The sequence below is a fragment of the Crocuta crocuta genome, unplaced genomic scaffold (genome assembly GCF_008692635.1).
Source record: "Crocuta crocuta isolate KB4526 unplaced genomic scaffold, BGI_CrCroc_1.0 scaffold77, whole genome shotgun sequence".
NCBI lineage: Eukaryota > Metazoa > Chordata > Mammalia > Carnivora > Hyaenidae > Crocuta > Crocuta crocuta.
In genome coordinates this window covers 6,469,552-6,484,643 of record NW_027532172.1, presented here as the reverse complement: position 1 = coordinate 6,484,643, position 15,092 = coordinate 6,469,552, and the positions used below count along the sequence as shown (strand labels likewise).

General features: G+C 45.2%; 2 protein-coding genes and 1 pseudogene across 4 annotated transcripts in view; 2 read left to right on the top strand and 1 right to left on the bottom strand.

Moving 5' to 3' along the window:
- Window positions 1–3,044: 3,044 nt before the first annotated feature.
- LOC144242230 (ATP synthase F(0) complex subunit k, mitochondrial pseudogene) lies at window positions 3,045–4,334 on the bottom strand (annotated as a pseudogene).
- Window positions 4,335–9,709: 5,375 nt separating this feature from the next.
- NICN1 (nicolin 1, tubulin polyglutamylase complex subunit) lies at window positions 9,710–14,442 on the top strand. Of its 2 annotated transcripts, XM_077777365.1 has the most exons (6): window positions 9,710–9,927; window positions 11,350–11,526; window positions 11,782–11,895; window positions 12,311–12,382; window positions 12,721–12,825; window positions 12,899–14,442. In XM_077777365.1, exons 1-6 carry the CDS (start codon window positions 9,796–9,798, stop codon window positions 12,938–12,940), a joined length of 642 nt encoding a protein of 213 aa, XP_077633491.1. In that variant the 5' UTR covers window positions 9,710–9,795; the 3' UTR covers window positions 12,941–14,442. The 2 variants fall into 2 exon arrangements, with proteins under 2 accessions (XP_077633491.1, XP_077633493.1); XM_077777367.1 differs by lacking the exon at window positions 12,721–12,825.
- A 94-nt stretch (window positions 14,443–14,536) lies between these two features.
- Window positions 14,537–15,092, top strand: part of AMT (aminomethyltransferase) — a 5,340-nt gene continuing 4,784 nt past the window's right edge. Inside the window, exon 1 of one of the 2 annotated variants that reach the window (XM_077777363.1) lies at window positions 14,537–15,048. In XM_077777363.1, the coding sequence (XP_077633489.1) occupies window positions 14,959–15,048 (90 nt within the window). In that variant the 5' untranslated portion in view covers window positions 14,537–14,958. The remainder of the gene's footprint in view (window positions 15,049–15,092) is intronic. The other variant, XM_077777364.1, reaches the window with a different exon arrangement.

The window sequence follows — 15,092 nt, the reverse complement described above, 5'->3', positions numbered from 1 at the left end:
CCAACAGAATACACATTCTTCACGTTCTTCTCAAATGCACATGGAACATTCTCCAGGATAGATCAACCATATGTTAGTCACAAAACAAATCCTAAGAAATTTTCTTTTTCTTTTTAAAAAATGTTTATTTTTGAGAGAAAGTGAGAGAGAGAACATGAACATGAGAGGGGCAGAGAGAGAGGGGACAGATATCCAAAGCAGGCTCTGTGCTGACAGCAGAGAGCCCAATGTGGGGCTCAAACCCATGAACTGTGAGATCATGACCTGAGCTGAAGTTGGATGCTGAACCAACTGAGCCTCCCAAGTGCTCCAGTCCTACGAAATCTTATTTTATTATTTTTTTATGTTTACTTATTTTTGAGAGAGAGCATGAGCAGGGGAGTGGCAGAGAGAGAAAGAAGGGTACAGAGGATCCAAAGCAGGCTCTGCACCTGCAGCAGTGAACTCAATGTGGAGCTTGCTCAAACTCAGGAAATGTGAGATTGTGACCTGAACCAAAGTCAGACACTTAACTGACTGAGCCCCCTAGGTGCTCCACAAAGAATGTTTTCTGATTATAATGGAATGAAACTAGAAATGAATAGGAGGAATAAAACTAAAAAAAAAAAAAAAATCACAAATATGTGGAAATCTAAAAACATACTCTGGGGGCAACTGGGTGGTTCATTTTGAGACTCCAACTCTTGATTTTGGCTCAAGACATGATCACATTACCTGTGATTTTGGCCCTGCATCATGCTCTGTGCTGACAGTGTGGAGTTTGCTTGGGATTCTCTCTCTTCCTCTCTTTCTGCCCTTTCCCTGCTTGTGCACACATTCATTCTCTCTCTTTCAAAATAATAAACATTTAAAAATACAAAACACTCTGTGATGGTTAGGGGTGCCTGGCTGGCTCAGTCATAGGGCATGTGACACTTGATCTCAGCATTGTAAGCCCAAGCCCCACATTGCCTATAGAGTTTGCTTAAAAATAAAATCTTTAAAAAAACCCAAACATGGGGTGCCTGGGTGGCTTAGTCGGTGAAGCGTCCGACTTTCGCTTAGGTCATGATCTCGCGGTTCGTGGGTTCGAGCCCCGCATCGGGCTCTGTGCTGACTGCCAGCTCAGAGCCTGGAGCCTGTTTCAGTCTGTGACTCCCTCTCTCTCTGACCCTCCCCTGCTCACGCTGTCTCTCTCTCTCTCTCCTAGAAATAAATAAAACATTTAAAAAAATAAATAAATAAAAAATAAAAAAACCCAAACAACAACATACTTTGTGTTAATTTTATGCATCTGTTATACCACACCATGAAGTATCAAGACATTTACCAAACATTATTCAGCGTGGGTGTGTCTGTGAGGGTGAGATTAACATTCAAATAGACGAGTAAAGCATATTTCTCTTCCTAATATGGGTGGGTCTCATCCTATCAATTGAAAACCTGAAAAGAACAAAGAAGTTTAGTAAGAGGAAACTCCTCCTACCTGATTGCTTGGGCTGAAACATTGGTATTTTCCAGCCTTTAGACCGGGACCAGGACTGAAACATCAGCTCTTCTTGGGTCTCAGGCATGCTAACTTTTGGACAGGAATTTATACAATCAGCTCTCTTGGGTCTTAGGCCTTCAGACTTAAACTAGAACTGCACATTGGCTCTCCTGGTTTCCAGCTTGCCAACTACGGATCTTGGGAAGTGCTCGGCCTTCATGATTGCATGACCTAATTTTTTTAGGCTTATTTATTTATTTTGAAAGAGAGAAAGAGAAAGTGAGGGGGGGAAGGGCAGAGAGAGAGGGAGAGAGAATGCTGAGCAGGCTCCCTGCTGTCAGGGCAGAGCCCAATGTGGGGCTTGATCCCACAAACCATGAGATCCTGACCCTGAGCCAAATCAAGAGTCTGATGCTTAATCTACTGAGCTGCCCAGGTAGATTATCTTTTAAGTTTAAAGAATCTCTAGCAGCCTCCATGGCTGTCAGTAAGAAGCTCAACGGGGGGCTGATCTTGCCCCAACTGTGAGATTTGGACCTAAGCCAAAATCAAGAATTAGATGCTTAACCAACTAAGTCACTGTTAGAAACAAGCCTATCAACCCAGTCAAAGGAGGGACAGGGACTCAGAGACTCAGCACAGTGAAGCAAGGCTTTAATCAACATTCTTGTGAGAGTAGGTGTCTGATGGATATGCACACTTGGGGCAGTTACAGCAGACAATTTCTCTCCTAGCATGCAAGCCTCTCCCTTGGTTCTTCATTGGCTGAGTAGTACAGAGGTAATAGCCTTACCCAGAGGTCACCTATACCCACCTAAGGCAAAGAGTAGTCTCATTGGAACACATGTACATTCCCTGAGGTGACACAGAGACTTTCAGTCCCTCTCCCTATATTCTTTAGTGCATGTTAATTGCAAAGCCCACGAAGATAAGCCTGTGCAACGGAGGGGAAGAAGAATCAGGAAATGAAGTGTCTAAGGGTTTGGGACTCCATTGTTGAGGGGGAGGTTCATACATATTTCCAATAGGTTATAAATCTATTACTAATTAGACAGCACAGCTTTTATTTGGTATTTCTGAAAATGAATCCTCTCCCTTACTTCTCATAGTCACCCAGTAGCCCCTTACATGAACGTTCTCTCTTTCTCTGCATCTAGGTCTAACAAAACATGCTTTAAAAAAAACCACACACACGAACACACAATAAAACAAAAACAAACAAACAAACAAGCAAAAACTATGGGGTGCCTGGCTGGTTTAGTCAATAGAACATGGGACTAGACCTGGGGAATGTGAGTTCAAGCCCCATTTTGGGTGTAGAAATTATTTAAAAATAAAATATTAAAAAAATAGTCAACATTTCTTGTTTTAACTGTTAAAATTTTTATTAAAGTTCTAATTACAGTGTAGTTTACACACAGTGTTATATTCTACTTTCTTGAACATAGAGAATATTATGTTCAAGTTTTATATTTTTATTTTTTTCAGGTTTCTAATTTATTGCACAAATTGAGTATCACATGATGAATTGACATTAGCTTCCCCAGGCATGGGAACTTAGCAGATGAGACACAGTTTAAGATCTGTTTATGTTGCTTTTCATAGCTGATATTTTTTAAGACCTTAAATTGAAGTGTAAGATCATCAAAGCAGTGCTTCCATATGTGGCCAAACCACAATTCATTCTACCTGTGAGAGTATAAGAGTTGAAATATTTTTTTATATCAGTGAAATGGAATTGGGCATCAGTTTCTGGACCTGCTATGATTTCAATCTTGCAAAAGGCACCAATTCTACTGGTTGTGTCCTACAACATACCTATTGTTCAAGTTTTAATGTCCTTGTCTGCTAATTCTAACATCTGTTATTTCTGAATCTGTTTCTCTTGTTGATTTTTTTCTTCATTATAGGTCACCACTTTGGGTGGGCTTTTTATTTTTTCTGCTTTACATGATAGGTAATTTTTTTTTTAAAGTTTCATTTATTTGAGAGGGAGAAGCAGCAGGGAAAGGGCAGAAAGAGGTGGGGACAGAAGATCCGAAGCAGCCCCCATGCTGACACCAGAGAGCCCACTGCAGGACTCGAACTCACAAACCATGAGATCATGACCTGAGCTGAAGTTAGACACTTAACTGACGGTCCTATGATTGGTAATTTTTAATTGGATGCCAGATATTGCAAGTTTTACCTTTTTAGGTACTAATACTATTGTAGTCCTATAAATATTTGTGACCTTTGTTCCGGATACATTTAGGCATTTTCATAATTTTGAGGCTTGATTTTTTTAAGCTTTGTTAGTTGGAGTCTCAGCAGATTTTAGTCTAGAATAAATGTTTCATTTTTTAATTTTTTTAAGTTTACTTATTTTAAGAGAGAGAGAAAGAGAGTGAGAGGCTGAGAGAGGGAGAGAGAGAATCGTAGGCAGGCTCTGCACTGTCAGCCCATATGTGGGGCTCGAACTCATGAACCATGAGTTCATAACCTGAGTTGAAATCAAGAGTGAGATGCTTAACTGACTGAACCACCCAGGTGCCCTCCATCCCTTTTTTAAGAGATAGAGACAGAGAGAGTGTGTAGGAGGAGGGGGACATATGCTATTCACATTATAAGGCATGTGTAGAGTGGGGTGAGGGTGCAGGTCCTAGCAATATTAGAAGTCAGAGCAAAGGGAAAAAATAGCTTTTTTAGAGGGTCCCGTCATAGTTTGCCTGTCTCATTTGCTTTTTGTTTTTGTTTGTTTTGGCTTTTTACTAATGGCTGATGGGAACACAAACTGCTTCTGGCTCTGAGTAAGATTTGATGCTGTCACCTTTTAGTTCTTTGGGGTAGTTCTTTCTTTGGCCTTGGACAGTCTGCTCACATGCATGTACTGATTATTACTAAGCTGAAGACTCAAGGGGAGCCCCCTAGAGATCTCCGGAGTCATCTCTCTGTGCAATTCTGTCCTGTCTAGCTTCTAGCCATCTTTGCCTCCCCAAACTCCCAGTTTTGTCTCTTCAATTCAGGGAGTCTGACAGACTCTACCTGAGTTCCTCCTCATTGTATTTAGAAACTCTCTCCAGACAGCAAACCAGATAATCATTGAGGTTATATTGTATGTTTCTCCTCTTTCAGGAATCACTGTCCTGTGCTGCCTGATGGACAATGTCTGAAAATGATTGTTTCATATATTTTGTCTGATTCTTTGGTTGGGTCATGTGGGAGTGTAAATCTTTTCCCAGTCATTCCATTTTAGCTGGAAGTGTGAGTTCCTAAAATCTAACAATAATTTGTTCCTTTGGTATGTGTTTATTGAGCACTAGCTACGCACAGCATGATGCTAAGAGATGTGGGATACAAGCTGACAGACTAAATTCTTGCTTTCCTATCCCCTGTAGCCCAGTGAAGGAGACAAGTTTTGGGGGGATGATTACAATAAAATGTGGAGACTCTGACAGTGTACAGTGATCTAACTCGGTCCAGGTGATTAAGAAAGTACTCCCTGGGGCTCCTAGTTGGCTCAGTCAGTTGAGTGTCTGACTTTGGCTCAGGTCATGATCTCATGGTTTGTGAGTTTGAGCCCTGCATCAGGCTTCCTGCTGACAAGGTGAAGCCCTCTTCAGATCCTCTCTCACCCTCTTTCTCTGCACCTCCCCCACGCATACTCTCTCTCTTTCTCTCAAAAATAAATAAATATTTTTTTAAAAACTTAAAAGGGTGCCTGGGTGGCTCAGTGGGTTAAGTGTCCGACTTCAGCTCAGGTCATGATCTCACGGTTTGTGTGTTCAAGCCCTGCATCAGGCTCTATGCTGACAGCTCAGAGCTTGGAGCCTGCTTCAGATTCTGTGTCTCCCTCTCCCTGCTCCTCCTTTGCTCATTCTTTCTCTCTCTCAAAAATAATTAAAGCTTAAAAAAATTACATCCTCTACTGATTGAACTAGGCACCTCAAAATAGGGAGAGTTATAAGGCAATTAGTCGGTTGGTCACTTTTCCACTTTTTCTTGGCAGTTTGGTGTTTCCTTCCCTCCCCTCCCCTTCCCTTCCCTTCCCTTCCCTTCCCTTCCCATCCCTTCCCTTCTCTTTTCTTTTCAGTAAGCTCTACAGTCAACCTGGGGCTTGAACTCACAACCTTGAGATCAGGAGTCCCATGCTCAGGGTGCCTGGGTGGCTCAGTTGTTTGGGAGTCAGACTTCTGATGTCCACTTACGTCTTGATCTCAAGTCCCTGGGTATGGAACCTACTTTAAAAAAAACAAAAAACAACAACAAAAAAAAGACTTGCATGTGATGTGGTTTGAAGTGTTGGGGTTTGGAGCCAACAGGCCATAAAAGAATTCTTGAGATGTCTTAGGTGCAAAAAGGTGGTTTTATTAAGGCATGGGGACAGGACCCATGGGCAGAAAGAGTTGAACTGGGGTTGTGATGGGTGACTGATTACATACCTTCAAGTTGGGAGGGGGTAGGGATAGCTTAAGTCTTAAAGGTATTTTGGAAGCAAGGTTTCTAGGACCTTGAGGGACTAGCTGCTATTAAGACAAAGTTATTTGCTATTGTCTAGTAAAATACTAATCATGAGATCCTTCAGATGTGTATCAGTGGGCCATAAATTTAGAGGATGATTGCTAATATATATCTTGGGTGGGCACAGATAAAGGAAGTTTCCAAAGGGATTTTTTTGTATGTGAAAGAAGATTTACAGGATCCTGGAGGTAGGCTCTGGTCAAGTTAAGGTGGCTTTTTGCCTCGAGCAAAGTATTAACATTGAGGCAGATGAGTTGTGGAAGGTCCTTCTGCCTGTCTCAAAGACTTGTCAATGGGCTGTAAGTAGCAAGGACATTTATTCTTTTGCCTTTGTTTCCCACATTGGCATGCTCTACTGACTGAGCTAACTAGGTGTCACCCTAGGGTTAGATGAATATTTAAAAATGGGAGCCTTGGAGCACCCAGCTGGCTCAGTTGGGAGAGCACATGACTCACGGTCTCAAGATCATGAATTCGAGCCCCATTTTGGGTGTAGAGATTACTAAAATAAATAAATAAACTAAAAACCAAAAAATTGGAAGAAGAAATGGGAGCCTTGTCATCATATATAGAAGTGGGCATAAGGCTACATATGTGCCTTAAGGAAACATACCTGAACATATGTTGTGTGTTATGTAAATGAAGCTTGCACTTTGCCTAGGGCAGAGATTTTAGTATTATAATGAGGTAAAGGTAACTATCGGTCACTCCATGGGTCACTCCGTTGTCCATCTTTCCAGGCCTGAGACAGGTGTTAAGCTCAAACTAGTCTGGGTAGTCTGGGTTGCCAGAGCTCTTCATCTAGGCAGTCCATTATTCCTTGAGTGGTTGTTTTGGTTTGCATCCAGGATTCTATGCCCATGGGGTCTTTTGCCTGAGTTAAGAGATAAGGTGGAAAGAAGAGTTTAAGGAAAAATGTGGGACAAAAGTTGGTAAGTACAAGCAGGTAATCAGTATAGTTCACATCTTGGGGTCTAGCTGGTGACACTGTGACTGCTCTCAGAGCTGAGTTCTAAAGACCAGAGCCTGTGTGTACCCTCCTGAATCCCAGGGAACCTATAATCTTTTGGGATTTGGGGAAGCCTCTGCTCCAGCATGGGGTGGTCTTTATGAAGAGGAAAGTCTCAGGAAACTGAAGGGACCCAGGCAGTCATTACTTTGAGTCAAAATGGAGACAGCAATGGCCAGTCCAAGAGACCCAAGGACACAAGTTCTTTTCCCTTGACAACAGCCAATGAAAAGCCAGGGAATGTTTTCTGTCACTGGAAGTCTGGGTGCCTGGGCCGGGAAAGCACAACTCTTCCCGTTGTTCAGTGGGCTGGCTTCAAATCTTGGTTTTGTTACTGTCTGATAACCTACTATGAAAGCCCTAAGGGTTACACTGGACCTGTGCCTTTGGGTTCCTCAACACAGAGAAGGCCCAGGTCATCAAAGCTGACCATTACCTGGAGGGTTCTGCCTTGTGAGGAAGGAGCCCCAAAGAAGGCCTTGTTCCGTCTCTACTCCATACTGCTTTATTGGCTCAGGAAATCACTGCACCACTTCTGGCCTCAGCTTTGTTATCAATAAAACAGGCTTAATCAATGATCCCTGAGGCATTGTTTCTACAAGTGCTTGGAAGGATGGTGGTGATAAACATAATGGTTAATATTTATTTTTTGCTTTGTTTTTTTTCTTTCAAAATCATGCTTATTGAGGTATAATTTAGATACAATAAAAATGCACAAATCGTGGGGTGCCTGGCAAGCTCAGTGGGTAGAGCACGTGACTCCTGATCTCAGTGTTGTTAGTCTGAGCCCCACATTGTGTATAGAGATTACTTAACACTAAAATCTTTTTTTTTCCGANACTTTTGTTTTCTACTTTTTGATAGTTCGTTGTTTCTTTTTTTTTTTTTTTTTTTTTTTTTTTTAAAGTAGCTTCACATCTAGTGTGGAGCCCAACACATAGCTTGAACTTACCATCCTGAGATCAAGACCTGAGCTGAGATCAAGAGTCATCACTTACACCGACTGAGCCACTCAGGCACTCCAAGTATTCAGTTTAGTAAATTATGACAACTGTCTAGATAAATATTAACTACCACCACAATTGTAGAACCTTTCCATTACTCCAAAGTATTCCCTTGTACCTCTTCATAGTCAATCCCTTCCCTTTACTCCCAGCTCCAGGAAAAAAAATTCTTATTTATATTACTATAGATTAGTTTTGTCTTTTCTAGAATTTCATGTTAAGTGGAATCATACAGTATGTACTTTTTTGGGTTTGGCTTTTTTTTTTTTTTTTGCTTAACATAGTACATTTGAGATCTAGTGGTGTTCTGCATATTAGTTGTTCATTCCTGTAAAATTTTTTAAAAATAAAACATACATAATATTCACCATTTTACTCATTTTAAGTGTCTAAGTCAGTGGCATTAAGTACATTAGTAGTGTTGTATAATCATCGCTACTATTTCTATAATTTTTTTCATCATCCTAAACAGAAACTTTGTACCTATTAAACATTAACTCTCTATTTCCCCTTATGCCCCGGAGACATACTTTACTTTCTGTTTCTGAATTCACCTATTCTAAGTACCCCATGTAAGTGGAATCAAACAATATTTGTCCTTCATGTCTGTTTTTTTTTAATCACTTAGCATTATATTTTCAGTGTTCCCACGTAAGCATTAAGGCTGAGTAATTCCATCATATGTATATAGCAAGATTTGTTTACCCATTCACATGTTGGTAGATATTTGGATTTGCTCATTTCTTTTTACTGCTGAGCAGTATTCTGTTTTATGGATATATTGCAATTAGTCTATCTGTTTATATATTGGACATCTATTTCCAATTTCTGGCTATTATGAATAAAGTTCTTGAGTGGCCATATGCCTCATTTCTCCTGGGTAAATACTTAGAAATACAATGGCTGGATCATATTGTAGGTATAAATTTAGTTTTTATTTTTTAATTGTTAATTATTTTTGAGACAGACAGACAGACAGACAGACATAACAGAGGAGGGGCAGAAAGAGAGAGAGGGAGAATCTCAAGCAGGCTCCTCACTGTCAGCCTACAAACTATGAGATTATGACCTGAGCTGAAATCAAAGAGTCAGAGGCTTGGGGTGGGGAGGAGAAAAAAAAAAGAAAGAGTCAGATGCTTAACCAACAGAGCCATCCAGGCGCCCCTAAATTTCGTTTTTAAAGAAATGCCAAAACTTTTTCATAATGGCTGGTAATTACCAATGGATTAAGGTTCCAGGCATTCCACATCCTTGGGTCTTTAGTTTTAGCCTATTCAGTAGGGTTGTGGGAGTTTTGATTTGCACTTCCCTGATAAACAACCATGTTAAACATCTTTTCATAGGTTTATTACCTATTTATATTCTTTTGTAAATTACATGTTCAAATCCTTTGTCCATTAAACAAGGAGGTGGTGTTCATATCTATTTTTGCAATTAATGCTGGCCGGGTGCTATGTTCAGTAGTGCTCATGGCTTAACATGTTTTAAACAACGACTGCCCAGTACAGAACCCGTAACGGAGCAAAACTCGGAGCAGAGAAGGGTCTGGACAGCTCAGACAGAGAATGGCTCGGGCGTTTCTGGGCAAGGACCCCACAACACCTCCTAAATGCTCGCGCCGTGATTGGCTGAAGGAACACTTCCGCAGGCACTTCCGACTCCCTGCCGGCCCAGAGCATCTATAATTGGCTGGGCTGGCCCAGCGCGAGTCTTTCCGGGAGTTGTAGTTCTTGGGTGTCGGCTAGGGACGCCGGGAAGGACCAGTGGACACAGGCCAGGAGCAGCGGTTGGGTTTGGTCACGGTTGCTGACACCATGTCCCGTGTGTCGGTGCCCTGCCATGTGAAAGGCACCGTGGCCCTGCAGGTGGGCGACGTGCGAACCTCCCAGGGCCGGCCTGGTGTGCTGGTCATCGATGTCACCTTCCCCAGCGTCCCGCCCTTCGAGGTGAGCAAGCCCCGTGGGCGCGACCGGGGCTCCTGGGCGGGGCTGACCTGGGAACTCGGGCTTGTCCTGGTTAATCTTTTACAGGAAGCCTCTGCAGTGTTCTTTCCCTTGTGAATCAGTTAACCATTTATTTATTCCTCCAGTAAACACATATTTACTACAGTGCAGCTTTCTGTCCTGTTCTCTTCAACATCTCTGCCCCGTATCCAGGACAGGGCTGGCATAGAAGTGCCAAGATAGTATAGGGTGATGCTGGTAATGCAATTGTGAACCAAGGAGAGGTGAGAGGTCTTTTTGTTCCTGGCCACTGAGCTAGGGATCATTAGACAATGAGTTATCCCAAAATCTGCCTCCTGCCCATTCCTGCAGTGCCTGCTGGAGGTCAGGTTCAGCTCATGCCTCATCAGGGTCATCCCCATGTCTGGGGTTCCAATATCCAGGTTCCAACATACAGTTGCCTGTCCAGTCCACAACTATTGGCAGAGTGACTAACACTACAAGACCTCAACATAGAGGACAAAGTCCTCTTTCTAATGGCCTAAGGGCCACTCTGTTTCTGTGCCATGCCTGCCTCTTGACCCCATGCACTTTGTCCTGTAGTGTGTGGTCATTTTTCAAACTGTTTCTTACTATAAGCTAGGAAACTTTACTAAATGGAACCAACTCTGTAAATCCTTATACAATAGGATGTGGAGCCTACACATCTTTATTAAAAAAAAAAAAAAACAAACCCAAAAAACAAAAAACACAACTTCCTTGGGTGATTCTTTTTTAAAATATTTTTTAAATTAAAAACATTCTTTAATGTTTATTTATTATTGAGAGACAGAGGGAGACAGAACATGAGCATGGGAGGGGCAGAAAGAGGGGGAGGCACAGAGCCCGAAATGAGGCTCAAACTCACAAACCCTGAGATCATGACCTGAGCAGAAGTCGGACGCTCAACCGACTTAGCCACCCAGGCGCCCCATTCCTTGGGTGATTTTGATGAGTGTCCAGTGATAAGAATTGCCAGAGCCAGGCTGAATCACTGCCATTTCATGGGTAGGCCCAGGTTTTCTTACCCCTTGGTGCCCCTTTGCATATGTTACTTTTACATTGTCTGCCTTTCCTGGTTCATTTGATGAACTCCTTCAGGCCTCATCTGTCCATTTTCTGCCTTCTCTAGAGTTAGGGTTCTGACCTCTGGCAGCATCTTAGACTTGTGACAAGATCTGCAGTCATGGTTTATTTGCATGACCTGCTCATTTAGATTATGAGCTCTTCTAGGAAAGTGAAATTGTTTTTGGGCCCCAGTGGATGCTTGCTGAAATTGTTAGATTGGTAGTAGAGTACATTCCTAAGGGGAGGAGATGGTATATTTGAGCCTCTTAGGCCCTGGGCCTGGGTCTGATTTGTCATGGTGGGCTGTGTATACTCTAGTTACAGGAGATCGTGTTTAAGAATTACTACACAGCCTTTCTGAGCATCCGTGTTCGCCAGCACACCTCAACGCACACACCGGCCAAGTGGGTGACCTGCCTACGAGACTACTGCCTCATGCCCGACCCACACAGTGAGGAGGGAGCCCAGGAATATGTATCACTGTTCAAACACCAGGTCAGCTGGGACTCAGCATGACTAGGGGAGTCCAGATGGGGGCTCACTGGGGCCCTGGGAATTGGGCCAGGATACCAGGAAGGAAGAGGGGGAGCAAGGTTGGCCTGGGCTTGTACCTTGGAGGGATTACTATTCTTTCCTTCCCAAAGGTCTGGGGAGGAAGCATCTTGGTTCACTGCTTGTTGGGAGGCTCTTGGGCAGTGAGCTAGGGCCTTGCTGGGTCCTTGTGTGTGTGTGTGTGTGTATGTATGTCAGATGCTGTGTGACATGGCCAGAGTACTGGAGCTGCGCCTGATTCTACGACAGCCATCACCACTGTGGCTGTCTTTCACAGTGGAAGAACTGCAGATTTACCAGCAGGGACCAAAGGTAAGTGACCAGCACAGAGCTGTTGGGTTGGCCCTTTCCCGGGGAGGCTCTTAGCTATGGCTAAGAATGCTGGGTGTGGGGCTGAAAGTGGATGGTAAGACTCAGAAGGAGGCCTTCATGGAAATTAGCCAGGTAGGAATGCTGGAAGTTCATGGTGAGAGTTGAGGCCATGTTCTCATATCCTCTGACCTTTGAAGCCACCTGCCTCTCTCAGAGCTTGTGTTCCTGGGGCCTCCTGTATAGCAGAAGAGCTTAGGTAGTCTAACTGCCACCTTGGACTTCAGTGGACCCCGGAACAGAATTTTCTCAGTTTCTGAGGCTCAGGTGCCCTTCTCTTTGCTCTGAGGACCTTGGGATATGGTCCTAGGTCTCTCCCACTCTGCCTCCTTCAGAGCAATATGCCTTTGCTTTCCAGAGCCCCTCCATGACCTTCCCCAAGTGGCTCTCCCTCCCAGTGCCTTGTGAGCAGCCTGCTCCCCTCATTGAGGTAAGCCCTCATCCTGGGTAAGAACCATGTATGAATAGCCCCTGGGTCCAGCACAGGAGGCCCTACCTGGGCCTCTTTCTGCAAGAATCTGGGACTGGACCCAGGGCCCTTGGCTCACTCTGTGCCATCTTCCTCTCGGGTGGTCCATGGGATTTGAGGCATCTCTGAGTGGGACTGGGCTGCCTACTGCACATCAGTCCCCACCCGCGTGTTACAAGTCATCTGGGAATGTTACTGGTCTCAGTTGGAGGGCCCTGTAGCCCAACCTGGCCTCTCTGGAGCTTTAAGGTCAGTGCTGGGGAGAGACCCATGGCCACTGACCCCTCCTTCTGGAGCAGGGTCTCCCAGACCCCAGCAGGGTATCCTCCGAGGTGCAGCAGATGTGGGCGCTGACAGAGATGATCCGGGCCAGTCACACCTCCACAAGGATCGGCCGCTTTGATGTGAGTGATCGCTTCCCCCTGTTTGGCTCCTGTTGGCCTGAGCTGGTCAGATTGATGGTCTTTTGTATTTCAGGTGGATGGCTGTTATGACCTGAACTTACTTTCCTACACTTGAACCGTGGCTCTTAGCCAAGATGTTGGCCTCCTGGGCCCACCCAGACCTGGTTTAGGCCACCAGAGGCTGAAGTGCTTTCCCTGTGCATTCCGAGTGTTGCCTGCATGCCCACTGTGTCTGGGCCACATTCACAGATTCAAGATTCTTGGGGGCTAAACTGTGTTGCTTCAGCATGAGCTGTCAGCAGGGATGTACTCTGTCTTCATCGGACTGCCACCTGAAACTCCTTTTCCTACCCTAAAAATACTCCAGTTCTGTTTACTAAGAATTCCCTCTGCCAACATGCACACTCCAGTCTTCTGCCTGCTCCTTCACCCTGAATGCAAGGGGAAGGGGTGACCTACTAGAACCTGCTATCATTTTGGAAGGCTGCTGTAGCCATGGCAGTCATGTAGTTTGGAAGCTCAAGGGAAAAACAGGAGCCCGCATCTTCCTTCTGCGCCCCCTCGTGGTCTTCTTTCCTTTTGTGTTATGCCCAGAAGAAATTTCCTGTCTTAGCTCCTGCTGCCTACCTAGGGAGTGAAGCTGGAGACTTGGGCAGCCTGAATCCCTTGGTCCCAGAGCTGGCTCCTGGATGTGTGTTCAGATGGGTCTGCCCATCCAGCCTGGGCAGTGCCTCTGGCAAGACTGGTGTCAAAGAATGAGTTTTGGGGCCTTTTTGCTCAAAGCATACCCTGTCCCTTTTCCCAGCTTCCCCCTTCCAAGAATCATGCTCAGGTGATGAAAGATCAACCTTGGTAGGGTCTGGATCCAGGTGGGCATTTGCACTGGTGTCTTTTTTTAAAAACGTTTGTGTAATGTTTTATTTATTTCTGAGAGAGACAGAGACAGCGTGAGCAGGAGAGGGTCAGAGAGAGAGGGAGATACAGAATCTGAAACAGGCTCCAGGCTCTGGGCTGGCTGTCAGCACAGAGCCCGACATGGGGCTCGAACCCACAAACCGCAAGATCATGACCTGAGCCAAAGTCGGATGCTTAACCAACTGAGCCACCCAGGCACCCCTGCACTGGTGTCTTTTAAGAGGCTGAGGTCTGCTATGACCCCAGGCCTGCTGCTGAATAAGGAGGGCTGCTTTTATGAGAAAACCTACCTTTTCTGTTTTTTCCTGGCTTTGCCCCAGGGTGCTATGATGCAGCAGCACTGTACTATGTGTTAGACCTGGAATATTGGAAGTCTGTGCAGCTCAACAGCTTTCTGGAGGCAGGTCAGCTACCTGTGGTGGCTACCTTCTGCTCTTAACTATTAGAGTTCTTGCAAGTGTTATCATTGCCTGTGGGGTCATTTACTTAGCCCCTTTTAGCTTTTGCTAAGGGTAATGACCACAGTCCTGTGCTCTGGGAGTAGCAGCCTTCAGAGTGTGAGAGTGTGTGTGTGTGTGTGTAAGAGTGTGGGAGGAGGTCCCTGAGGGGGTGGCAGGGACTGTGCTTCATTCATGGCTGTGTCTCCAGTACCCAGCACAGAGCCTAGTGTGCAGAAAGATCAATAAATACTTGTGGAATGCATGACTGCCGGCTGCCTGTGTCCTCCCAGTGGGAGAGCTGGAGACCCTCACCAGAGGCCAGATTACTGATGTGCTCGGCCAGCCAGGCTGACTCCACCCTCCAGAGTGTCCTCCACCCCTTCCCTTCCCCCACGTGACCTTGCACTCCTGGTGTCCTGAATGTGCAATTCAGGCCTTCCAGCCCTTTGGATCTTTGACCTTTTGGAGGCTGGGCTGTCATCAAGGGAGGTCTAGCTCCTGGCTCTGACTCTGAGCAGCTTAACTGGTTTGGACAGCCTAATCTGCCCTGGAGGATCAACTGGAGTCGCCTGGGGCTGTTTCCCTACAGATTAGAGTCATTGCACTCTGCTCTAAAGCCCCGCCTGCTCTTGGGGCTGCGTGCCTTTTGGGCTGCCCGCCCCTTCTGATCCCCCTTTATGGGAGAGAGACCTGTCCAAGCAGAGCCTGGACTACATCTCCCAGCGTGCCTGGCAGAGTGGTGGCCTCCAAGTGCCGGCTGCACCAGTTGCGGGCAACAATGCAGCGGGCAGTGAGCATGGTGGCCCATCTGGGCTTGCGTCTGCAGGCGTTCCCGTCGGCCCTGGGCCGTCCACTCAGTTCCGCACAGGTGGGATAGAGGGTGCTGGGGCATGATGCCAATTTTGAAGGGGG

Bases quoted from the DNA above. Each gene is read 5' to 3' on its own strand.
- NICN1 (XM_077777365.1), top strand. From the start codon at position 9,796: ATGTCCCGTGTGTCGGTGCCCTGCCATGTGAAAGGCACCGTGGCCCTG. The intron at 9,928-11,349 runs GTGAGCAAGCCC...TGTATACTCTAG, and splicing joins CCAGCGTCCCGCCCTTCGAG to TTACAGGAGATCGTGTTTAA. The intron at 12,826-12,898 runs GTGAGTGATCGC...TTTGTATTTCAG, and splicing joins CAAGGATCGGCCGCTTTGAT to GTGGATGGCTGTTATGACCT.